Here is a 27,311-nt window from a genome sequence, read left to right as displayed (position 1 = left end):
TTGGTGAAACAACAGGTTGGAAATTACCTGTGAGGCAGGGTAATGAGTTAACCATCTTTCGATATGGACAGCATACCATCCGGGTGTCAGGCATCTCTTCTGGAGAGTCCTTATCTCCGAGGGTGCCCAATGGCTGGAAGTAATGACTTCATAAAAATTGAATTTCAGGGCAGCGGGGTCCTCGTGGGATCGCTGATGCTAACGGGAGATATTTAGACACATATCACAAGGACGCTGAAGATTAAGCCGTAAGCCTCCTGAAAGCTGTCGGGAGGGCTGTGCTGGCACGGCCAGCCCGGCTGCGGCCCGCAGCAGCCCCTCGGCTCCCCACCAGTGCCACTTCTGCTGGGTAGGAGCTGGAGGGGGCAAGGAAGCAGGATGGGGCCACCATTCAGTCAGGGGCCCTCCCGGGACAGGCGGGAGGGGAGCTGAGGAGCCAAATTCTGCCAAAGTAGGCACAATTTTTTTTACTGCTTTGCATCTCACATCAGCAGTTGTAAAGGTGCAAATGAGATATCAGAAAGGGTGCAAGCTGCAGCCCTAGGCCCTATTTTATTCCTTGCAGAACTCATAGTAACAGTGTCAGAAATGGTGTATTTTATGCTTACTGCAACATTATTAATTTGTGTCTGTTTTAACACTGCTTTTACTATTTTCTTTATCTGTATGACTACACCATGTTTTACAGGCATGCTTAAATGTCTCTTTAAAAATATTTTTTTAAAATAGTGCAGACTTTGTTATGGAAAGGTGTGGGCTCAGTAAAAGGCAAGAAAGAACATCCTAGAGTTTCCTCGGAAAAACAACAGGCTTTCTTTTGTTTCCAAGGAGAGAAAAAACCCAAACTCTCCAGACACAGCTTTTTTTAACTCCTTGGAAACTTTAGAAGACACTGCATACATTTGTCGACCACCGCATATTGCTCAGCTTACACGCTGGAGGATGGGATGAGGTACCAGATTCTCAGCATCAAGAGCTCTGATTTTCTAGCTAGGCCATGCTCATTTTCCCCCGTGTATCTCCCTGGGCGAGGAACACTGCTTTTCCTTTATGCAGTGTTAGCTGTAATTGAGATTAAACTGTTTGTTTACAGCTGGTGGCAGCTCTGTGCTGAGAAGTTTCATCATTTATGACACTGGTGTCACGGGTGCCAACTGCAAAAGCTGGCATTCAGCATCCTGCCACTTCTACACAGTGCAAATGCTTTGCAATAAAACCCATTCTTGCTCAAGGACACAAATTCCCACTGATGTTGGCCATCATCCCCCGCCACTGATGTCACTGGCCGTTTCTCGAAGGCAAGGTCCATACCTGGTACCAGGAATACGCCCGATCAGATGGGTCGATGAGGATGGTGATGATCTTGGCCTTGGGGATGAGGGAAGCGGCTCGTTTAGGGGCTTCCTCAGAATGGAAATAGTTGGCACTTTTCTCAAAGAGGAGGTCGGTGGTGATGTTGGAAGGAGTGGGGAAGAAATCCATGTACCTGGGAGGTGAAGAAACTCGTTAGAATTAGCAGTTTCACAAAAGGGTCATATCCCTGTGCTTCCCATTTCACGGTCGGTGAAAAGGTGAATTTTCAGACATAATTCTCAAGAAGCAAAATTTAATTTCTCAGGTCACTCCAGAACTGGAATAGGGGGAACAGATCTTGGCTCTTACATGGTGCTGGTAATAGCTAAAGCCTCCGTGAAGTCAGGTAATTAGGTTTTTCCTTTGATGGATTGGATTTTTGCTAACAAGTTCAATGTCAAAGGGATATCTTTCACCAGTTTGGAGTGAGTTCAGTTTTAGCTGCAGAAAAAAATGGGAAATGCTTCAAAATGTCAACCATTTCATTTTAACATTGTTGAAATATTTCATTTTGGAACCAACAAATCTTTTCTTTTAGACGTTTTCAGAATGCAAGATTTGAATTTTGGCTTTGAATGGTCTTTTCCACTTAAAACTTGATTGGAAGTAAAAGTAAAACAGAAGGTTCAGCTGAAAGGGTGAAGAATTCAAACGAAGCAGAAGGTGAAATTGTTTTGGAGGCATTTTTCGGTCCCTTTAGTTTTGCTGAGCACTCCAGGAACTTCCAGTTTTGGTGGGACTAACTGTTTTTTGTGTCCTTTCGATGGAAACAAAGTATGTGGGGCTTCACCCTGCACACAGCACCCTACTGACTTGAACCTGCAGGCCAATTTTGGTGAAGCGTGGCAGAAGAGGTCTCCGAGAGGCCAGCCTCTTCCTCTACATGTTGTGCAAAGGGCTGCAGAGGAGAGACTCTCCCATCACCGCCCCTTCTTCTCCGAGTGTATTACACCATGTACTCTACGATAGTCATGGGTGATCTCTTTCTTTATGGAAAAACAAATGCCAAGCATTTCTTTCCCTTTATTTTTCGTGCCACCTTGAACCGAGAAGCTAGTCTCATAGTTGCGGGGACAGCCTCCTTTTATCAGTCAGCCTCGTTTGCTCCGCACGCTGTCCATGCTGTACGCGAGCAAGGAAAAGCGCGCAAGATTAATCTGTTTCTGTGTAGTGTGATGTTTGTCTTATATTTCAGTTTTCACACAAGAATGAGAACTGCTGTTCCCTGTGGAAACGAAAGCCTTACAAAAATGCTTTTCTTAAGCAAAAACAGTGAAAGTAATATTTAAAATTGTGATAGGAATAGCAGCTGAAATGCTTTACAGTGGGTTTTTCTTCTCATGAAGAGATGAATTGAATCTTACTTCATGAAAAGCCGCTTTTGAAGAAAAAGAGTATAATTCAGTATAGATAGAGTTATGAAAAGACAGAGATGCTATTCAGCATGAAGACAGACATCATAACTGAGCTGGCTATTGTATTCATTTGTGAAAAAAATAAGAAAATTGTTACTGTAATATCTAAACAAAATTAAGGACTTGATTAAATGTCCCATCATTACAAATTAGTTTCTCTTTCTGTCTGATAATGCCAAGCATAACAAATTCATCCAGTAATTATGTCGATGTCATACATGCTTCTGTAATTGTTCCATTGTGATCTACCATGTATTAATAATGAACACTTATTTTTTGTTATTCTTCTTACCAGTCAATTCCCTTGTGATAGTTGTTTCCGTTGAAGAACTGAACTTCTTCAAAAGTTTTTGGACTAGGGAGATTACTGATAATGGAAGGATGCATCAGAAGAAATAAATAAAGCGCTGTTGTTCCTATGACAACAAAAAGAGATGCCATTAGGAAATAGAAAAAAACCCTTTGACTTTATTCATTCAAGAAAGTACTTTAAATCAATGCACGCTGAGATATACAGGAAAATTGGATTACCTTTTATAAGAAAGTTGCCTGTTGATGAAAGGCCTGTGTAAGCGCAAGGGGCTTTCAGGGGGAGGGGGGAATACGTGCAGACTTCTCTGCTTATCAAACTTCTCCCATTTCTAAACTCTGAATTCTGCTCTCTGATGCAAGCACAATATTGCTGTTGATGACATTGCTTGCTTAACCAGTGAGGGAATTTGGCCTGAACACGTTTGTTTGCAAACTATTTATGTTGCACAAAACTTTTCAAAAGCACTAATTGTGGGATTATGCTTTTGCTGCTCCCAGAGCTGCACTTTTGTCCTCTGTGTATTTTCCCTGGGGGTCTGCTATTGAGGAATAAATTGTTTATTTCAATGCTAACAAACCTGTATGTAATAAGTATGCTTTAAAATCCCAGTAACAGTACTTTTTTGTTATTTGTTTGACAAAAACAACTGGAAATGATATATGATGGTAAGTGAAATTTTGGAGGATGTGTCTTTAAACTTGCTCTTCAATGATTTCATGCTATGCAAGCTATCATTGCACTATGAATCAGGCCCTGCTGTCTCTGTCACTGTCGCAGAATTTCTGTATGATCTTGGATTAGGCATTTATTTCCCTGCCTCAGCATCCACTTTCTGTAATATGTCCACAACAGCAGTAGCTATCTTGGGAGTGGGAATATGTGGCTTAATTCAAACAATGCCCTGAGACCCTCAGAGGCCTGCAAGGTGGTAAATACATTTATTGTCAGTTAGGGTCTCAAACAATGTTGAAATAATTTGTCAAAGAACTCAGTAACAAACTTAACATAGGGCAGCCTGACAGCATGGGGTTTTTTACGGTGAATGAATGCAATTTTACTATACAAACAGTTGTCCCTTTCTGTTGGCAGTGAAGGAGTTACTATCCGAATCCCGTAGGGATTGGGAGTGCACCATCTCTATAGCAGGGAGTTGGCTGCAGTTTACAGGACACAAATACACAGATACAAAACTGAGGGCTAGCTTCGGTTACAAATTCATTACTTCTTACCTGTTTTCTGGGGTCCTATCACAAGAAATTTGGGTAGGTGGTCACAAGTTTTGTCTCTGGACCAAATGTCCCTGTGTCGTTTATCATCACACGGATTCTGAAGAAGAAAAGGCAGTTGTGTACATCACGCTGGGGGTATCCTACATGTTTGCACGCATGCGAGTCTTTGCAGGATCTAAATGTTATGCACTAATGCCAGAGCCTTACGCTAAGTAGTAAAATCCCACATTTCCTCATAAGAGTTTACTCTTGACAGATATTGAGCATTCTGGTACGGATCCATGGAAGCATTCAGGTACACAGGGACCAAACTCCTAGGTATCCTTCAGGACCAGTCCTTCCAGGGGTCCCTGTGAAGTCAGTAACGCTACACAGTTGTGCAAATCCTGGAAGGATTGGTGTCAAAATCCACACCTTGTAAGACTACTGCATTTCCTTCTCTCTGTTAGTCAGGCTCATTTAATAAACTCAGAGTCCATAGGCACATAGGTAGGCACGTAAGTGGTCCCTTTGACTAAAATTCAATGTGTGTATAATGGTTTTGCATGACTGAGGATTAAGTTCAGTCATTAGGAAAAAAGAAAAGAAAAAGAAGAAAAAAAAGATTAAAACATTGATTTAATCAAGTTTTCATTTGAGGTTAAAATGGAAACCTCTGTTAGAATAGCTTCAAGGCATTACTTTCTTAGGTGACAAAATGGTTTCAGATGCATAGGACTTAGCGCCAATTTTAATTTACATAAAAACCCAAAAGGAAGGACAAAATAGAAATGTGGGGTATTATTCATCTCCTTATCTTTCTACTACCTATGAATGCACAATAAAAACGTGTGAACAAAAGACCCCACAGAAAAGGTTAGGACTGACTGCTCTTTAAAGCAGTTATCATATAGATACTGCTTTTGCATAGTATTGGCTAGTAATAGAAGATACAGTTTGCTAGTGAATAAAGTTAACAAAATATAATGGAGAAAATCATTAACTGATGTGAATCTCTGCAGCTCCACTAAACTCAATGGAAATATTATAGATTTATACTTCTTTTGCATCTGGGCCAAAAATAATAGGGAAATTTTCTGCTCCTTTTTGCCAGTGTAAGCCCGAAATAACTGCACAGATCTCTGTGGTGTCACTCTGGATTTATAGCTAAAAGCACAGCGTGGCACGTCATATTCTGAATAAGATATGTGTAACAATGATTAGGAAATTACAGCGTTGAGATTACAAGCAGCACTATTGTGCATTTGAAACAGAGAGAGAAAACAGTCAGTCTATGCAGAAACCCTTTTCCATTCTTAAAATAGCTGCCCATTCTGTGTTTGCTGCGCTGTGACCCCTCCTGCCCTTCGTTTTCCTCGCTGTTTCATTGAAGGGGGTTCAGACGGTGGGAAATCCTCCTTGTAGCTGCAGTGATCCAACATCAGTGATTCCCCGTTACGGGGTGCAATGAATCTGCATCGTTTGCCTTGAGATAGCTCTCACTACCGGCCGGCTGCCGGCATCTTACCGATAGTGCAACACGATTAGTTAACACAACGCGATGCCTCAGCAAAACTACAGACAGGAGGGACGGGAAGGGAAGCTTTCTCTCACATAAATGGCAATTAGGTGCTGTTACCATGCCTGATTGGGGGTGAGTGGAAGCTAATCCATTTCTAGTCAAAAGCAGTGGTCTCTCAAGAAAATTTGAATAAGCTAAGAAGGCATGCAGGAAGAAATAACATATCTGAATGTCAAGTGGGATTATTTTTTTATTTTTTTTTTTCTTTAACAGGAAAAGATTCTTATTTCAACAAGCGGATTGTAATTGGAGGAGGCAGAGAATGTGACATTACCTGCCAAAGAGGGTCCGTCTGCTCTGGGAAGAGCTCAAAGTACTTCTGAGCCAGCTGAACTGGGGGCAGCGTCTGCAGTTTCAGGTTAGTCGAGCTCTTCACAAAGTTGGCCAGGTTCGCAAAGGTGTATAAGCCCAGGCGGTCGTTGCCATAATTAGACAAATGGGTCATGAAGATGCTGATCTGGGAGGCAAGAGAAACCTTTCAGTCGCAGGACATGGGGAGATGGCAGCATCTGGCTGGAAGGGCAGGCACGGGGGCTCCCGGGAGCTTTGCCGAACCCTCTCTCCCCCACCCAAACCCAAAAGAAGACAATGAAAATGTTAAACTAGTTGCAATTCCTAGCCCCTCTGTGAGGGTCAAATCTCCAAACTTGTCATGTATGTGCCATTTCTTTAAAATCCCCCTTCTTATCTGAAGGGATGTATCACTCACGAGCTCCCCAGGGACGGGCACTCAGGAGATGCTTTCAGAGATTTTTTTTTTTTTATTTTTCTGTTTTGACTTCTTTTTAAAAACAACATAAAAATTGTTTCTTGCATGCTTCCTGTTTACTTCACTGTTCCTCATCCCTGGGCAGGTGTCTGGGAGGCGCTGGCGTACGTGACCCCTTGGTTAGGAGTCCCCAGCATCCCGGCACCTCTAAGGGAGGCAGTTCTCCGCTCCTCGGACGTGTAGGCAAAGCTTAATTTCAAGGCTGCTATTTGTGGGATGAAGTTGAAAATCTGACTAATACGCTGTCTCCTCCGAATGCAGCGTTGGCTAGTTTAAAATGGCATGGCTGTAAGTAGGTGAGTAAGTTCTGAAATGTAAAAATTCCAAGCCTTTGTGAATGATGATATCTCAGCTAAATATCACTGTCATTGTTTTCTCCTTAAAGCCAATATAACTTCTGCCTTTTTATCAGCCTTACTGTGGTTCTCCTTTACATGGCCACTGCTTTGTAGATCTCAGAGTTTCTTTCAGAGGGATGAAGAGAATTTGTAAAAATAATGTGAAGAACATAATTCCTACTTTTTTCTTTACATGAGGTGATTAAACTCAGTTTCGCGGCTGCAAAGGCCTGGTTTACCCGTAGATTGTCATTATTTAGTTTTATGAAGATTTTATCAAACTGAGTGTTGGTACTTGACTGTTTTACTCAATACGTTGGCCTAAGACAGAATGTGCAATGACCATGGAATTTAATTACACTGTTATCAAGAAATAACATACTAGTGGTAACTGAACAGTGTATATTTTTCTTCTTTTTCAGCACCATCTCTGAAGCTGACAATCAATAATATGCGGAAGATCGCAAAAAGTACAAAGTAACTAACATGACCACAGCAATTAAACAGAAGAGCATGGCAGGCAGGGCACTTCTTAATAATGACATCATGCTTCAAGGAAGCCTTGATGCCAAGTAAAAAATTAGAGGTATAATGTTGGTTATAGCAAACTCCAGAACATGGTGGTGGGAAGTTTAGCAGTTCACTGTCCTGCCACAACACAGGAAATTTCTGGAAAAGGAAAATAAAGCATCGGCTTTGTGAAGACCACAGACAGCGGTCCATTCACCTTCAGGTTGGACTGGGTTCAGAAGAGGGACACAGGCTCAGCACTCTATCTCCTGCCCTTTTTGTGCCTGATTTCGGTTAGGTAGCTGGTTTGTAAAGCTTTGGGAGGGCTTGGAGCCTGAAGACTGGCGTGAGCAACAGCCAGTCTGCTCAGCCACTTGTGTTATCTGCATTACCCAGCTAGGATGCAGGCCTGCAGGCAGGGGTGGGGGTATAAGTGATGCCTATTTTGGGGTCTGAAGCACCTGACTGAAGAGATTAGTGAGGACAGCGATCAGCAGTGAGGACACCTGATTCACAGGTAAATTGCTTGCTTTGCAGATAGATATCTATGTCCGGGCGAGTCTCTTTTTGGATGATTAGGGATGGGAACTGGCAGCACAGCTGGGAGCTGGGTGTGAGCTTATAAAGTGATGTGCTGGCAGCAGAGAGGGGGCTGCAGGAGGGGAGGCAGCATGTGTACCTTCCTGCTTTGAGAGCTGCAGCAGGAGACCTGGGTCTCCAGCACCCCAGGTGCGTGCTCAGGTCAGTAAGCTTTTTTTCTCCCCCCCCCCCCGTGTCTCGAGGGAAGCTGGATGTAGTTTGAGTGATGCCTTGCACAACCCAGACACGGGGGACAATATTTAGGCTGCAGTCCTTCGAAGCCTGAAGTGTATGTTAGATATGCTGGAGATGTCAGGGTGTATGCAGTCCTTGCTGGGGGTAGGCTATGGCTGGGAAAACAGGTGGGCTGTCCTGGCACCCTGGTCCCTGAGTTAGAGCCCTGGAAACATGTGTCTCAGCTGGGTGGCAACCAGGCTCCCCAGCAGCTAAACTGGTGGGAAGTGCTGAGTTTCAAAACTTGGGACCTTCATGCCTAAAATGGCTGCAAAATGCCCAGGTATGTCTCGGGAAGGGTGTTGTTACTGATCCATGTGGCTTCGTCTTGCCGACTGTGAAGAGCTTTCCAAAACAAACCACTGCTACCACCTGAAGATGAAGTTTGCCCTTCAGTATTCTGCCGCTTTGCAGTCCCAGGCTTGAGCTCTAGCAGAAGAAAGTGCTGCTGACAAAAATACTGTGTCCATAGCATACCGTGCTGTCCTGACTTTCAGAATAACCACAGAATAAAAAGCCACAAGCTTTCCACTTTCACCATCTTGCTCTGCCAACGTGGTGCTTCTTTAAGCATCAGTCCACAATGTTTGAAAACATGTCCATTAGTCTGTTAAATTATTGATAAGGCTTTTAGTACTTCTATAAGGTGAAGATAGATGGAGCTTAGGAGAAAGTGTCCCTTACGGCCCATCTGCAGTGTGTTTGCACTGTGCCCACTTTATTCCACAAAAGGTAATTTATTCTTCACTTCTATTCTGTTCTGAGCCTCTGTTGAGCAAAGATTGGCAATTGTACAAGATCTTTTTCCTGTCGGCTTGACTTTGTGGATTCCAGTGCCTATGTATTTTATGACTGAAAGTGTTTGACATAACTGGAGTGAACGCTAAAATTGCCCTGAACTTTGTGCGTGTCCATATGTAGTACCTCAGAAACTTATAAGCAAGATAATGAATCTTCTTCTTTGAGTTTCCAGTCTGCTGACCTTCTCCTCCACCCCCAAAAACCCCAACGCACACGTATCCTTTCCAGTTTAGAGTTCAACTCCTCAGAACGTGACAAGTGCTTCCTGCAAACTATTTTAAAATGATGAAAAGGAAAATACTTATAGGAAATGTTGATAGAGAATATCATCTTGTCTCTGAAGTGTTTTTTGATAAGTGCTAAAGGGTCTGTCAATGACATGTAATATTATTGCAGCAATTTAATATTATTGCAGCAAATAAAGTATGCAAGTAAAGCCACTTGCTCTTTTTGCTTTTTTTTTACACTTGAATTTGAACAAGATTTTTTTTTTAATGTAAAAAAGTACTTACAGGAGATGGATATTAGCTTACTTTAAGAGTTTCATTAGGCTGCAGTCCAATCCAAAAGATCCAATTGATCAGTCTTTATGGAATCAAAAGATCTTGGACACCTCTCTTGACTTCTTTTGCTCCATTGATCTTTTTTGAAGTGAAAAAACCCCAAATATGATGCATTCTACATGGGATAAAACCATATCTAATTCTTTGCCATCTATTTCCAAATCAGTTGAGACAAAAGGAGATGGGTATTATCTGTTCATGTTTACAGCATGGATGGACACAAAAGTTTGTTTTCATGCCGATGCATCAATCCATAGAAAATGCAATAGGCTAGAAATGTGCTGAGCTAGCATAATGCTGCTGCGTGCCTTGAGGCTGGCGCTGGGATACACCACGCTGTCACACCGCTTTGCTGTGCTGTTTTGGTGAACCCCAAAAGGCTTCGGAACCAACCTTGAGGACAAGAGTGAGGAAACCAGTGAAAACCAGGGACGGTCCCCTCCCGCAGTGCTCTGAGCAAAATTGGTGAATAAAAGAGAAAGAGCCTTGTTTTCATACTTTCTATGACAAAAAATAAGCTACAGCACACAGACTGACACTAACCAGCAGGCAACACTTCATCAAGGTAGGGATAATGCTTTTAGGAGGGAGGCAGGATGCCGCTCTGTGCAACAGTGCGGTACAAAGGCAATAAATTGTTTCAAATTCCTGAGGCTGGGGAAAGGGCTCTGGCTGCATTGCATTACTCTTAAGGTTAAACTAGCAGAAGCAATGTGTGTTACACAAATGTGCAGAGAGGCACCGAGTAAAATCCCTTGCTGTCACAATACAATCTATAGCCAACACGCTATGGGAAACGAGGTCGGTTGTGCGTTACTTTGGCGCTGGTCATGTTCCCCCATGGGTGCCAGAACTCAGACGCTTTGCAGGACGGCAGCGTTCAAATGATGCTGCAGTTTGTACTGGTGCAGTATCTTATTAGCTTTGGCAATTTATCTCTCCCTCTGTCCCCGTCACTGTGATCATTCATATTTTGAGAGATGCAAAGGGGAAAGAATGCTGAAGGTGTGGGTAGGAAAACTTCCTTTTTGCTTTCTTCTCTCTCTGCCACCCACCCTCTGATCCAGATCTCAGTTGCTGCCTCCCTCTCATACCCTGTAATATGTTTTTCTCAGAATCACTTTCCCTTTTCTTCAGCCAGGGTCCTTTTGTTACAGAAACACTATTTTAAATTATTTTTTTAACCCCTCATTGTAAGAAACATCTACAGGTTTTAGCTATGGCTTTCAAAGACTTGCACAAAAAAGAGAATTCCGAGATTTACATTTTGCTGGTGACAACACTGCGGCACAGAGGGATGGTGCGGTTTGCAAAGAATTAATCTCCCACAGGGGACCCTGGTGCTGGGTTGGTCTACCCTCCCTAGGGTGACCCACGCAGCACTTCCAGGAGCATTTTATTTATATCTATATTAAATGGGAATGAATGGAGAGCTGCGGCCCACAGACTGTGGAAATACTGATTTTACTATTGTAATGGGTTTTTTTTTCTCCTCGTTTCTGTTGCCTGCTCTGTATTAACATTTCAGTGCTCTGTATTAACATTTCAGAGATGTCCACAGTGGTCTGCAATTTCTCTGTTCAAAAGAAAGAGCAGGGAGGAGAACAGCAGTCCTAAATTTCTCAGCCCACCTGTGCAGTTAATGTGCCATTCTGGTTGATAAATCATATTATTTCCATTAGGCTGAGTGGGCAGGGGGAAAGAAAGGGTGTTTTACACTTCCTCCACCTGACAGAATCCAACAGAAGCTATATCCTGCATCTGGCTATTTACCAGTGCCTCTGCTCCTAAACCATAATGTTTGGTTAGTGACTTATTGACAAACCTGAACTGGTCACACCTATGATGTGAGATTTTTTTGTAAACTAATGACAGCACCACCACACCATTTTACTATCTGGTTCTTCTTTCCAGGACTTTCTAAATCAGTTACATCCAGAAATTATAGATATACAGCGCATTCTCTATATGTAATGTTTGTATATGCATGCTTGTGTTATATGCATAAAACAAAATCTAGATTAGCTAGTAGAGATCTGCTAGATCTGCTTGAAGTGCCCTGAAACTGCATTCTGTACTCAAAATTAGTGCACTTTCTCCAGATGCACAGCCCGATGTACCTATTAATGCAGAATATAGAGGTTTATTTCCTGCTTTAAGCGCCAAACTCAGTGCAGTCTTAACTAAAAGCACTTGGTTTTGGACAAAGGTTAGCTACCGGTCTCTGGAGGGCACTAGGATGCTAATCTACTCTAAGACTGGAAATCATATTTGTCTTTTTTGGGAGGATCATCCCAGAGAACTGCAAACCACTGTAGATCCTACAGTGTGGACATAGCGTTAAAAGAGAAGTTTGCAAAAAGTGTTGAACTCTGGCGGGATTTTCAGACTGGCTGGGTGACCCACATCATGCTAGCAGTAGCCAGGTAGCTATGGAGATCCCATTAGCCACCTAGCTGTGCTTTCAGAGGCTTAAATTCCTTACTACGTGTGACCACCAGGAACGCAAATATCCTGAAGGTCCAAGGGTAAAGTGACTTCCAAAACCAGGACATATTTGCTTTTAAAACTATCTTTGGTGTGCGCACGTTTGTTTACTGCAGGATTTAGTTTATGCTATACATGCAGCTTTGAGTGCAGGAGTGTTTGACGTTTCACTTCAAAGCCGTGCCTTTGGATGACTGAGGGTAAGTCCTGCCCTCAGCTGGCGTGAATCCCTCCAGCCTGAGTGAAATCTGCGGTTGTGTTGATTTGTACAGGAGCTGATATTAAATAAGGCTGCTTCCTCTGTGTTTCCCAGAAGCCCGTGCTCCATAGCCACCAATGACCTTGCCATCTATCCTAGTGAATTAAAACAATTATGAAATTAGCACAAAGCTTCTGGTTTCTCCTGGAGAATAACATATGCCTACATGCTAGAACAGAAATTCCTGGAAAAAGGACTGTTAGTGCTCCAGCTTCCAGCTGAAGTGTAACCCAGCCAATCTCACTGGTGTACCTGGCCAGTCTCAAGGATGGCTATCCAATATTGGGAATCAAATATTGGCTGATACCTTTATGTTGATATTTGAAACTATGCCTATCCATCAATCTAGCACTTGCAATGAAAAAATCAATTACAAAACTTACGTATAAATGTGCTCCACCTCGTCCTTTCAGCCATTCAATAATTAAATAGGATCAATGTTCCCTTTTAGGTCCTTTCTTCCTGCTTGTCCTTTGGCCCTGCCCCGTTCCTGGAAAGCCCAGGAACAGAGATAGGTCTCACGTGTGAATCCTGCTTCTCTAAGAGGAACTTGTTGTTTGCTGTCTTTAACAACTTTTTTCCTTGCTTCTGCACGTCTTAAATAAGATTTGCAAGAAGGGAGGAATTAATGCATGCAAAATAAACCAGGGGTATAGCTCAACCTTGTGCAAAACAAAGACATGTTGGGAAATATATGGTGCAGGCATCCTCTTCTTGTAGAAATGTGGTAGCATATTTACAGCTCTTCTCTGCTCCTCTCTTGCATGAACGTTTCCTAGAAAAATGAATTTTACTATTCCGTCTTTTTCCATTGTGCTCAGAAAATGCTGTACAGTTGCTCCAAGAGCAAACTCTCATAATTGGGTCTAGATGGCAGCATGTTGTATTTCTGAATGTGTAAATGGGATGTCACGGCTGAAAAATGCAAAACTGTCAAGTGTCCATTTACTAATACCAAGTAGCTCTATGTTAGGCTGACCACAGAAATACCTCTTTCAGTTTCAAGTATTTAATATATTTCGCATCCTGACAGCCTCCTATTATGGTTTACAGACTTTTCTTGTACCTTAGGAGCCAGACTCCCATTCACTGATAATGAATCCCAGAACACTCGGGCCCTTAATGCAGCTGTTTGTGCAGCAGCACAGAAAGGAAGCTGGGAGTGAGATTTTTGTGTTGACAAAGCACTAATTTTAATAATGACAAATTGTTTCTCTAGAATTCAGCACTATTCATATTCACGACCCTTCTGCTACTGAAGCAAAATCACTTATATGCCTGAAAATGACTTTTTTTACTTTTACTCTATTTCCACTCTGCACATCTTTTTATATTTTAGCATTCTTGACAGGATAATCAAATATTTTCCAAACATGATATCTCTAAAGAAAGCAACAAAGGCAGTGTTTGGAAAGAAACATTTTTGTCTTTGATTGAAGGGGAAACAAAAACGTTGAATGGTGTTTTATTTCCCATGCCCATATTCATTACAGTGTCTGTATTCCACCCAAAGTGCTCCCAGCGATGGGAGGGGAAGCTGCTGTCGATCAATGGTGGTACGTGGCCTTGGGACAGCTATACAAATGCTGTAGTGTATCTATGTTGTTTTCACAGTCCCTATTCAAAGAGCAAAATTGTTTCTCATTTACCCAGGAACGCTTTCTACTTTTCCGTTATTTAGTTGGTATGATTAAATGAATTCTTTATTATTGACAGAAAAATCCTGTGCCTTGTTCCTTTCCCTATGGGAATAAAGTTCCTATGTTTGTTTTTTAGTTTTATTTTCTAATATCTACCCAAGTCTCACTTCTAAAATAAAGGCTAGATCATGACCACATTCCAACACAGCAACTGTTTCCCATGTTATGTACATCTTTGATAGCTCTGATGCGTGAGGTCCTAGATGAAGAAAGCTAGTTAAGAGGTTCCGCTCCATTAGTTTGGTGTGTGTTTTTTTTTTTTTTTAAAGCCTGCAATTAAAAAAGTGTTGTTTTGTTTTTTGTTTTTTTTTTTCCTATTAGGGCATGTTTTCAGAGCCTGTGAAAAAAATAACTGCTGCTGTTGATGACTTATGCAATCAGTGCATAGCTGCATTAGGGTGGAAAAACTAAATTGATTTTTTTATGTCTGTTCGTTTGTCACACTTGTATAAGTGATCAGCAGTCCATCTAATTGTGGAAGAAGTTTAATGAATTCTGCACAAATGCGGTGCTACCAGTTACATCTGTGGGCCTCATGAAGTCTTTGCAGAAGTCTAGAGCAATTCAATCCTCCTGTTATAAGCGAATATTTTCATTTTTAAGTGAAATTCATGATATAGGAATTTGTTTTGTTGCCATCTGTGTTTTCTTATTGAAAAGACTTCCCTAGACTATAAACTTCCTCTAAAAAAAAAAAAATCTATTCAGTTCAGACTCAAGACTAAACCCAACTTTAAATTACACAAATGAACCAGATGAAAACGGATTTGGGTACTATTGTCTTAAGTCAGATTTGTACACCAACCGTTTCTGACAGAATAATAGAAGTATCATCAAAGATACAACTCTGAGAAGTCTCAGATGGTTTTGGTCTTTAGTTTTCAAAGATGATCAAAGGAGTTTGTATAAGGAGATAGCTATCAATAACCCATTTCCTTGATGGTGTATGTTTCATGCTCCTTGTTAACTTCTGTCAAGCAACTACAAAATACTTGTTGAGGCTGTCAGCCTCTTTAGTTATAATACTCTGCACGTAAAAATCAGTTCAGCTTCAATTATTTTGTGCCAATGAATAATGTGAGTATTCCTTGGCATCGGTTTATGCTACCAAATCACATCCCACTCTGGCTGCATCTACAGAAAATTGTGAAGCTTTCTCTGTCACTGCACTGAAATAATGGTAGTTCTCCCTTACTGTTCTTAATGTCGCAAATATTGTCCTGACAGTACCGCCGTTGCAGCAGGAGGGCTGGCCTGAGCTGACGGGTGAATAACCACCACGGGCCAGCATTAGTCCAGAGCTGTTTGGGCAGGAGGTGGGGACAGCCCTACCTAACGCTGTGGAGATAGGGAGGTGGGCAGTCCCTCGCCGTGGGCTATTGCCCACTTGTCTGCATGAAGTCGGCTCTGCAGTGGAGGGGTAGCTGACTGCATCCGTGGAGCTCCTGCTTTTATTTCTTAGCTGGCATTGCCCAGGTGAGAGGGACTGTGCACAGCCAGATATATCACAAGCTCTGCTCTGCAACACGGAGCAGGGCTATAGAGGACAAGGGACATCCAGGCAAGGGTTGTGAGTGACATTAAAATCCACCGGTTAAATAAAGTGCTGGATTGGATGTGGATGAAAATATTTTGCTCAGCGTTGCACGCACGTGTGTATGGGGAGACGAGAGATGATATCTGAGTGCTCAGGCTGGAGCCATGACCATCAACCAGCCTTCAGGCTTTGCTGCTCCTGCCCTCACCAAGTTTTCCCACTGCTTGGCCATGTTTCTGGGGAAGGGTCAGCTTTGCTCTCTTATTTGTGCATGCTTGTTCATAAATACCTGGTATCTAATTAAATAACATGTTTTAGTAGTATGTAGATATTACAGATAACCCAGGAGGGATCACTTTTTAGCGTAGATTAAATATCTTTGCAGCAAAACTAATTACTTTTCCAGAATTTCCAAAATATCTTATGGGGCCTTTTACTTGTGTGAGTGGAAAATAGTCAGAAAATTTCTTCCTGTTTGACTTTTATTTTAATGGAAATAAACAGCTCTCTCATTACTTTGAAGAAATCTAAATACGATGCTTATGTTTTAAGCAACATTAGACCTTAGTTATGTAGACTACAGAGGATATGATGAGATATAATTAAGAGAGAGTTCGGTCTGCACATGTAGTACCTGCAAGGCTGCAATTCCTGGGTAAGAGGAGGAGACTCTGCTGCTCAGGAATCTGTGTAAACAGCTAGACAGCATTCAACCAGGGGAGCCAGCAGTGACCAGGCTGCCAAACAGCTAATAACGGTACTAATAAATATTTATGAACGCTGCATTTGAGCCAAGCTGTGTGCTTGACTCGAGTCTCTCTGCGTACACACTGTGGGTCGCCCGGGAATGCTCCGTCAAATTTCTCTCACCTGCAATGACCTGGGATTAAATTTTGTCATCTCACAGCTTGGAGATGTCCCCTGGCTACTCTGGCAGGTTCTAGGGAAGACAATATTTCTAGGCAGGATGAAACTAGTCCTGAAGTAAACGTGAACTTCCAGGTTGGCGGACTGACCCCCTTAAGAAACAAAGCATTTGCTTTGGCACTGCGGGTGCGTAACGTATTGCTTGGGGGCCTGTCGGTGTTAATGCCCATAGAGGAAGTACAGTATTTCACAGATCACGGTTCAATACAACAGGCAAAGATGCAAGCTGCCCTATTCGCTTCAACAGGACTTCAGTAAGTTCAATAGTAGCCTGACCAAGTGATAGTGCTTTTTTTCTTTTTTTTTTTTTAACTGGATCTTCAGTCATTTTTCTCTCTTTACCCTTCTAATCAATGAGTTAAAACATAATCCTCTGAGGCGGCTGAACTTTGGGAGAAATGTGCTCACATATCTTCTAATGGCAGGTAATGGTCAAAATGGTTATTAGTTTGGATAAGCATCCATAAATGGCTGTTTCTCTGATGCTTCTCTTTATAGATGTGCTTAAATAAGATCTGGTTCTAACTGTGTTTTGAATGATGGAATGAATTATGTCTACTATCGTTAAGGTGGCACTTCATAGTCTCCAGGTAGAGGAAGGTAAAGTCTCTCAGAGCAATACTGACATTCCCTATGGAAATTACTGCCCAGGACCCTGCACAGCACACAGAGTTGTAGAACAACTGTAAATCACCCCGCTTAAACTGAGCCCTCTTATAAACACTGAATAAGAGTTTTCACCAGGATACTTTCTTTCAAACTGCAAAGAAAGAAATGCCAGGCAAGTTGATATAGATTGGAGATGCAGGAAATTTATCATTTGTTTTTATAACTGTTCTACTGTCACGTTGCTATTCTAGCAGTTTTATGAAGAGCTGACTGCTCTATATTATAGAATATTCATAAATGATGATTAATTAATCCATTTTGGTGGCCTACTCTGAGCAAACAAACCTCAGAGTTAATTTAATTCTCCACTCTTGGTTTCAGAAGAAAAAAAATACAGCATTTTCAGTTCACTAGAGGATATAATATTCTCAAATCAGCCATTTTCCAATTAATTTTGAATGGCGAACACAGCAAGGAAATTGTGTTCTTGTCCATTTACTTCTATTAAGGATTCATTTTCAGTAATCAGAGAATTCTGAGTCAGCTCATTTTTACCTTAAAGGCTTGCTCCTGACACTTTAATAAATTATCGTATGGTGTGTGCTTGAAGGTAACAGATTCTTTTTCTCTTTACCCAATAACCCTCTTGTTGACACACAGTCATTTATTACTATTTCTGCCATCACCTAACTTGCTGGGAAGTAATTCTGATAAAGTACCAAAACGCATGGTGTGGAGTATCAGCTTAGTATCAGAAAGAAAGAAAGGAGATGTGTTACCCTTGAAATATTTTCTTCATGCCAAGCTTCAAGCTAATTAGTTTCTAAATATGGGGCTGCAGGCTTGAGTTTCCATGGGATAATATTTTTGTATACCAGCTCTTTGCAGCTGGGGTAGCCATGTGGGATGAAGGAAAAAAGAATGATTTACAAAAGGGGAAAAAAGATTCAAAAGCCTGAGCAAGGTTGGAGTGGATTTAATCATACACCTGGAGTTGGAAGATAAAAGTGGCTTCAACTTTTATGTTGTTGTTATAATATTTCTATCATGTTATCAGTGCTTACAGGACTTCTAGTTGCAAAAGGAAATATCTTTAGGGGAAGGGGTGGTTGTGCTGTAGATACAGGCACTTTTGTAGCGTGCTGTCTTTCAAAACAAATATATGCTGGTTGTATTGAACCTTAATACGTGCTGTGGCAGGAAGAAAACAGAAGTGTTTACGATGCTAAACGTGCATGGGATGTAAGTATTTTTCTGAATAAAGAAGAGATACTACCCTCTTCCTCAGGCAAAAGCTGATGACTACATCCTGCAGTTATACTGCCTTCCCAGGCAGCTCTGGCTGGGATGCCCGTGGCAACCCCATGGTCCTCTCTACAGGGACAAGCGTCTGGCCACTCTCTTGTGCTTCACTGTAACGTTCACTTAATGTAGTAAAACGGTTCCTTACATTGTCCTGGCAGGTTAACGGGCCCCTGTACAAAGAAGAATAAGGCCCAGCTCGCTCTCTCTTTTCATTTGATTTGGTATGCTTGTGACCATTAAGACAAATTCTGATGTAGCTGGTTAATAACAAAACTCCCTTTTAATTTGGTAGAACGAACATATCCCTGTTGCCGTGTTGGAGAGGGACATGCCTGTCCCTGTAGGCAGTAGCCTGCTAATTATGGCTCAACAAGTATTGACATTTTTGTAGTGGGGAGGTTGCTTGCTTGCTTGCTTTTTCCTGTTCCTGAAATATGCTGAGATGTTCTATTCACAGGGCCCTTAGTAGAACTGCATTATGAATTACTTTTGGATTGCAGCGTATTTCTTACAATGCCCAAGGTTATTTTTTATTCTTTCTACAGCTATGCTCAGAGAAACAAAGCAAATAAAAAGAAAGATACTATTAACACTCCAGATGTTTCATTATAACACTCCCAGATCTCTTGTGGAAGGTATAAATTAACCCCTCTCTGCATTTACTTTTAATGTTCTGAAGCAATAACGTGTGATTCTCATCTGTTTTTGTGATGAGTGAGAGCAGGAAACAAGAACAAAATGTTCGAAGTATGGCACATGCGGGACATGCAGAATCTAGATCTAACAGACTGGAAATGAACAATAACCCTTTAGTTACGGTGAGAGTTTAAAAATGTAAATGCATTTAAGTGGCCTTCAAAATTAAAAGCGTCCCATGACACTTACAAAGAATTTGCCTATTTCTGCAATGTGTGATCACACCTTGTTCAAAGTTAGAATAATAATGTACCTTATTATGGACTGTCTGTAGCGTCTCCTGAGTTGAGTTCAAAGTTACCTTTCAATCACAAGTCTGATTTCACTCTTGACAACCAAATTCCTGCAAAATAAGCTAATCTTCCTGAAATTCATATGCCACATTTCATCTCAGGTTAAAGCTTCTTAGGGATGTTTGAAGTAGGAAGAGGAGTTTTAAAAATGTTTAACTTTTCCCTTTTTCTGCTACTTTTCTTTTTTTAACTTTAAAAATGGCTTGATCGGTAAGTTGCAAATATACCTTATACCTTGTTGGCTTTGCGGACAAAAAAACGTTTTGTGCAGGTTAAGCATAAGTCTCTAGATACTATGTGGTGATGCAGGTATAAATCTAGAGTAAAGAGATTTTTATATGTATATATAAATAAATAAAATACAGGAATGGTCTGTGCAAGTTTTTTATGGTGGGACTGTGAAAAGGAAACAGCGGGAGGCTGAATTAAAACACCCCACGTGAAGGGGAAAGGAAGAATTAGCCCGGCCAAGTTAATGTGTGTAACAGGGAGGAGAAGGAAGGAAGAATAGGAAAAGAGAAGCATCTCATGAATTAAGACACTGGATATAAGTAACAATCCGATACTGGGTAGACATCTTCAGTTTAACCACCTCTCTAGGAACATCTGACCTTCTCAGTTCAGGCTACAGAAAATGTTAATTCACTATGTTCAGCCGTGACCAGGACAGAGATGGAAATGTCTTGAGATGGTGGGGGTCTCATACAAGCTTTTCCACTGTATCAATGTGGCCAAAGATTGGGTCGTACTTCACAAGAAACTTTGCTCTTGCCCACACAGCATGGTCTACAACTGCTTTGGTTTCAGTGTTAACTTGACATTGTGTCTCAGAAGGGGTTGGTGGCTGCAGACCTGAAATGGGGCTAGAGCAGAGCAGAAAATAGGAAGGGTGCTGCAGGAAAGGGGGTGGCAGTATCGAGGGTTATCCATTAGCTTTTCAAGGTGACCAGATAATGAGAAAAACATGCACCAGAGTGGCAAATAAATCCAATTAACTGACTACTCAACTGAGCGAGTGGGTCTTGCTGGTTCTTCTCAAAGCCTGATGCACTTATTTTTGCTTTAGTGTTTGACTGAGGTGCCTTTTGTGCTGTCACTTGCTGGCTTAAAAAGCTCTCTGGTTTAAAGAGGTTTTTTTTTTTTTTTAGGAGAAATGACTCTCTAGCTCTTGTTTGTAGGGGCGATAATATTTAGGGCTGTATTTATTAGCTTATCTTGGCTGTTAAATGTTTATGACTGTTCTTTAACATCTGTGAAGCAGGGGAGTAAAGGAGACGAACTGGAAAACAGATACTGGAAGACCTTGCAGATGCTGAAGATGTGATATATAGAACAATTTGTAAAAGCATGCTTTAAATATGTCAGAGCATTTCTCAGGAGACTGAATGAAGGGCAACGGTCAGAGAACATGGACTGAACCCACTTAGTTTTGAGCCTGACATTTGGATGTGGAAAATCCTCCTTAAATTTAAACTCCAATGGAGTTCCCTAACTTTTCTTATGAGAAACCTGCTTTTTGCTGCTGAAAGTATTTCAGTTTGGGAACTGTATCTTATGAACTTTTTTTAATTACAAATTTTCATGGTTTACATTTTGAAGCAAAGCAAGGGATTTGCTCTGTTCATCCCATTTGCTCGCTCCACCTCATGCTCCCTGTTTGTTCATGATAGCAGATGATGTGACCGTGAGTGTGCCTTAGAAAATATGTTGCTCTGACTGGCACGTCACAGCTTTCATACCAAAGCTCTCTTTCAAAAGAGTGAAGGTACCTTAACGCAGGTTGATTTTAATGCCAGTTAACTTGTCTTTCTCTACCGAGTATGTCAAAGACAGAAGTGCATGTAAAGTTGGTTAATGTTTGATGGGAAGGTATTTAAAAAAAAAAAGGGGGGGGGGGGGGAGAAAAGGAATATGGCACAGTGCTGGTGAAGTGAACAAAGAGGAAGGGGGATTTTACAAATATATTCTGGGAATGGATAAAGTTATTCCAAAGGGCAATTAAGCTAAGTAAATAATGAGAAGTAGAATTAAAAAAATGCTGAAAATGTCTGAAACGTTGAACTCCTTGAAATGCCATAGATTTTTTTTTTATAGTTATGTAACCCAATGAAGCAAACATTTAAAAAAAAAAATCTTTGGAAGCATCTCAAAGCACTGCAAAAAGGTTGTAAAGAATTGGCAAGGTTTAGGAAGAGAGAAAAGGAAATTATGCTGTTTGAAATGGCTTAAAAAGTAAATAAATTTTAAAAAGTCTTAAGTTGACTTTGTTTTTTCTGTTGAAGCAGTGGAATGCTGTACACCTGCAGAAAACCTAAATATTTTTTCACAAGGGATCGGGTTGCTACAATGCTGGTCAGAGCCAGAGAATTTTCTATCACATTTATGTAGCTGGGTAGTGTTATATTCAGGTTAAGGATGTGGTATTCTTCTTGTCTGATGCTCTTTGGTATTAAGTTCCTGGCTTGGAAGATGTATCTTGAGTAGCAATGTACTTTGAGTAGTAATGTACTTTCTTGTTTTAAGATCTAACTACAATTTATACAGACATACGTGCTGTCACAGCACCGTGGTAAGAATCTTAGTCTTGCAAAAAGTTTTATTTTACTATCAAAATTAGATTAGGCACAAAAGCAGTCTTGTAAAACTTTTTTTACATTTTTGATTGATTGAAGTTTTGGATGTCTTTTTCTTTTTTTTTTTCCTCTTCCCTTGTTTATTTCTACTGATTGTGGTGGTTTTGCTGCTTTATTTTCACTAGTGACATGGAAGTGCTGATGCTATGACTTTTAGGAGTTCTGTCCTAATTAAGATTTAGTGAATAACTCATTTTTGATGTTGTTTGTCAAACCACAAAGTAAATAACACTGATAGTGATAATAACATAACACTGATTGAACATCTAGCTTTGGTCTGGCAAGGGAGAAAAAAAAATAGTTGTATGTTTCATTGCTTTTCTAGTATCAAATAGTAAAGGAAAACTCCAAGAGCATAGTAATGTCTCATTTTCTGTCCCAAACTGTATGTGTATTTCGTATTTGTAAATACATCTGAAGCTCCTTGTTATTGTTCTAAGCCTCCAAATGAACAAAACCCTTCAGAGAGGAGCTAGACTGATACCTTTTGAAAGAGCTGCACTATTTAGGTTTATTTCAAACCCAGTCTGTTCGCTGAGACTTTTTCCACTGACTTTAATGAGCTTTGCTTTGAAGTGTTTATGCAAAGAATAAGTACCCCAAACTCTAGGCTTGAGCAGCCTTCTGCATTAGCTGGATCCTGGAAAGGTCTGGCTGGGATTCTTGTAACCCTCATTAAAACTCAAAGGAAAGTTGGTTTGATTTCTGTCTGTCTTGGTGGAATTTATCCCTCCTCTGCATACTACTAAATCATCTCTGCCAGACATGACTCATCTTTAGGATTCATAAATTAGAAAGTGAAAATCTCTCTCTGAGCCACAGAGTATTCAGCAGAAGCCATCTGGAAAAAAAAAATCCATCGGAAGATCCCCTTGACAATCCCTCTGCCAACTCTTTATCCTAATGCGATGTCACCTGGGCATTTTCTAATTTAACCATCTATGTGGTATTGCTTCATGGAAGTGCAAACATTTTTGGTATATGAACTTAATATTTATTTGTAATACATTTGCTGAAATTGCTGGCTCCAACCTGAGCAATGGATAGGGTTTCTGTAAACCACTTGCTTGTCAAGGCTCAGGAGGGGAGAAAAGAGAATTTGCCAGTAGCCTTCATTGGTGGCATGTTTTGAAGTTAGGAAAGGCTAGCAGATACTCAGTTCTTGCCTTTTTCAAGATTTAGTTGCAGGTTCCTTACCTCATGCAAAAACTTCATTATCTCATCTCCCATGTGCTCCCTGCCGAGGCCACTTTGTGAACTTCTCACATGTGAAGTACATGGAATATATACTCACAGAAGAAATAGTGTTGCAGTCAATGTACTGCAATGTCAATGTTACTGCTCGCCATTATCATTAAGAGAGTTGCAGTCTGACCTTAAATTAGTTGTAAATAAATTCTTCCTATCTATCTGATACATTATTCCTTCTCAGTAAATTTGCTTCCCCACATTTAATTATTCTTGAAATGTGCTTCAGTAATCAAACTAATTGAAAAAATGTTTAATCAAAACTTGATTATTTAAGTTGTGTTCCTACTTGCACTTGTTTGGGGGGATGGGATAAAAGATTATAAGTGGATGTCGTAACAGCCTAGGGAAACATGAACTTCTCTGTGCTATCTTTTACAACACATCTTCACTGCTGAAGTCCTGTTAAAAACACAACTACAAATCAAGTCACTGCTTTGTGTCTGGAAACCCTGGTCTACATCATCCAGGCGAGGCATTTTCCGGAACAAAGCAGGATCATAGTGCAGTTGCTATGCCCATGCAATGAAAAGAACCATGATCTATTACTTGTTTTTTAACTCTGCTGGAGGCTGTTTCAGTTAGATGCGATTGACCTGTTCAATGTATCGATGCCAATGCAGAGAGAGCATTAGGTCGGTGGTTATAGGGTTGAAAAGCAGGCAGCTTCCTCCTGGAAGTTGATGTTGACTTTAGTTCTTATGTGCTTGGGCTGCTATTCATGCTAAAGTTTATTCATCCACTTATCGTGCATCTGCGTCTCTTCAGAACAGCTTGTGTCACTGCTTATTCACAGACTTTCAGGTTTCTGTTTCTTTGCCTCTGATATCTTAAGTTAGAAGGCCAGAAATAGCTGACTTTTAGTTTGTTTTTAGACAGCTAAAGAGCTGTAATCCACAGCAAAAGGTGGTGGTGTGCCGATTTTAATCAAGGCACTGTGATTATTTCTGAAATTTGAAACAGTCTGAAAAAGACTGTCTTGAAGTGTGTGTATGTGGGCAACCTGTAATAATTCTGTTTACTGGAGAGTAAAGTATGGCTTTTCACTTCTGGAAGCCTTGCCTCAAAATAACTGTGGACATGAACTGAACTATTCTCAGCTGTACTCTTGTCCTCCTTAACTAGTGAATATATATAGTACTGGTTGGTGTAAAGGGGCAACTGTTGGACCAGGAAGGTGAAGCAAGGAAGCTGGTGAATCGAGCAAGGAAGCTGGTGTGGGATGGTGAAGGGAAAGAGGGGCCAAACTGTGCAGCACCTCTTTGCACTTTTTTAGCTAGTGTTGTTAGTCTGCTTCTTAATAAGCGATAGATTGACCTACATGTCTCTTCAACAAGGCAAACTGAAAGTGAGAGAAGTTTTTTGGTTTTAGTGCTCCAACAGCTTCGGTCATTTCCATGCAGCGGTAGGAGATGCCTTACAGCAGCGAAGCTTTGTGTGTAGGTGGGAGTATGAGAAGTGGAGCGTGCTGCTCCTATGTATCCGCTCATGGAGTACGCTCATGCCTACATTGCTCCCACCACACAGTGTTTCTGCATATATGGCTCAAAAATATAACAATTATTTTGTACGTCTGTTTTGTAAGTGTCTGAAATAGTGCGAGAACTATGTTGTTGCTTTAGAGGGATATTTTTATGTATGACACCGGTAATGTGTGTTGCACACTCAAGGAAATAGAGCAGAAGAGTGGGAAGATGTGAGGATTGAAAGCCTGCTGGGAATGGTGTTGGAGGTCTGCAGAGAGCCAAAGCCAATGCATCCTTGTCCAAACTGGCTTTTGGGAACAGTCCCTAAAGTAAATCGTCCTCAAAACCCAGGTCCAGGGTTTTGATTTGGAGGAAACTAGGTAGCTGCCTCCAAAAGAGAAGCCAGGAGCAAACAGACACTTGTGCAATGTGTGGGAGACCAGCCCTTACCATAGCTGCTTTGGGAAGATGTCATTGAACTGCAGAGCTCACTTTATTCTTGGTTTAAAAAGTATATTAACAATTATTTATGGATTGGTTTGTTTTTATAGAGAAAACATCTAGATTTTCAAGCATCTAAAGCCAAAATGTTGTTATATATCACAACTAACTTGGAATTGTTGCCCAACTATTGTGAGGCTCATCTATAGAAACATACCAATGTAAAAACTGGCGAAGGGAACAAAAAAAACCCACAGAAATGAGACAGACAGGCTACAATCACAAACAAACTTGCTCAGAAACCCTCTTCTCACGTCTAACCTACTTGGTGATCAAGAAGGCACCTCATAAAATGATAACAAAATGATCGTCTGCTGTAGTTTTAGAAAGGGCTCTGCGAAAGCAGATATTCCTTTGTTTGTTTGTTTTTTTTGTTGTTGCCCCTGTGCTTTTTGAACCAGGCGGGGGTAGTGAATGACACCGTGCACCACAGGGCAGATAACTAGCTGCATAAGGAGATTTCTAACCCAACCTTGGACTCCGGAGTATGATCTTTTATGGTAATAACACACCTAATTTGTATGTAACTTCAGTTGTCATGGTAGCCTGGCAGCACTGTGAGAGCGCACATACGTACGTTCTCTTTCTGCAAGCAGAAATAGTTTTAGACCATCTTCACCCTCCAGAAGAGCGCACTGCCCATGCGGAGGGGTGCCCCTTTCCCCTCACTGTGTGCACATAACTCACGCTAATGCCGGTGGCAATCTCGCACGCTCGCTTGAGACCAGAGCCCGGTGAGCAGGAGACTTGTGCAACCACGTGGCAGTAGAATTAATAGGAGCTACTCTATTTCTGCGAATCTCCTCCACACCAGGAAAGAGTCTGGCTGGTGTTTTTAAAGAGTGAATGAAAAATATTTTTAAACAATGTCAATAATGCAAAAATGAACAATGGTACAGGCAATCCCTTTCCTGCAAAACTTGAAGTAGGATAACTGCAATGATGTGTAAAGCAGCCTACATGCTAGGGGGGACAGTGCATTCTGGTTAGGATTTTATTTTATGAATACGGTTTCTGTCCATGGACTACATTAGGCTTCTCATTCAATATGACTCAACAACAACAAAATTTTAAATTGTGGTTTTGAAAAAGCCTTTACATTCCAGACAGTTGTTCTTTTCCATAATCCATTTGGAGAGCACGCGCTGGTTTACACTGTACTGCTCGTGGTAAACCCCTGAACTGTGCTCTTGGTAAAGCCCTGAACTGCACAGGTTAATATCCAAATACTAAGGAAGCTTATTGATGAGTGGATGTGCGTGAAAAGCTTCTAGGATATAAGACGGGAAGTCTCTTGTTGCTATTCCAGTATGCCCTGCTGCCAGATTGGAGAACATATCACATTCAAAGCATATTTTTTTATTCAACTGAATTTGTGATTGGCCAGTGGAATAGGCACTCTATTGATCCTTTTCAGAAGATACCATAGATTTTAGATACTAATCTGTAAACTTTTTCAAATTAACCACCAAAACACTGTACCTTCTCTTACACTGAATAAAAGAAAGGTCCTCCTGTTTGTTCGTGTGCTGTCCAGACTTGGTATTTAAAAAAAGAAAAAGGGTATATGAATGTAGATGATTTTGTTTCCTACTCACACCAATTTCCTTCTGAGATAAGGCTAGCTTTTGCTTTTACTGTTTTCAGTCAGTGCATATTTCATAGGGTAGTGTACCAACCTGACTTGAATGATGGTGGGGTTTTGTGGTATATCTTACTTCAGCTCACACATGATTAAGTTATATTTCTTCCTGTCTAAATAAGCACTTATATTGGAACAGATTCATACTTAACTCAGAGTTAGGGAAGTGCATGTCAATATTTCACTTGTGTCGCTTAGCTCAGTAAAATATCAGTTTTGATGAGGTAAAGATAGAAACTCATAAAAGTGGGAGGGGGGAATCAAACATTAACAGTATAGAAAAGCTGTCCTTTTCAAATGTCACCCAATAATATATATTGCACTCTCAAGTTATTGGAACATA

General features: G+C 41.0%; 1 protein-coding gene across 1 annotated transcript in view; it reads right to left on the bottom strand.

Annotated features, from left to right (window-relative positions):
- NDST4 (N-deacetylase and N-sulfotransferase 4) overlaps positions 1-27,311 on the bottom strand; it is an 84,693-nt gene that overhangs the window by 7,982 nt on the left and 49,400 nt on the right. The window contains exons 6-10 of the mRNA XM_050895900.1: positions 6,146-6,328; positions 4,311-4,407; positions 3,061-3,184; positions 1,312-1,486; positions 28-198 (exon numbers count right to left, since the gene is read on the bottom strand). Of these exons, the coding sequence (XP_050751857.1) occupies positions 28-198; positions 1,312-1,486; positions 3,061-3,184; positions 4,311-4,407; positions 6,146-6,328 (750 nt within the window). The remainder of the gene's footprint in view (positions 1-27; positions 199-1,311; positions 1,487-3,060; positions 3,185-4,310; positions 4,408-6,145; positions 6,329-27,311) is intronic.

This window comes from Gymnogyps californianus, chromosome 4 (genome assembly GCF_018139145.2).
Source record: "Gymnogyps californianus isolate 813 chromosome 4, ASM1813914v2, whole genome shotgun sequence".
Taxonomy (NCBI): domain Eukaryota; kingdom Metazoa; phylum Chordata; class Aves; order Accipitriformes; family Cathartidae; genus Gymnogyps; species Gymnogyps californianus.
This window is presented reverse-complemented; position numbering and strand designations above follow the sequence as displayed.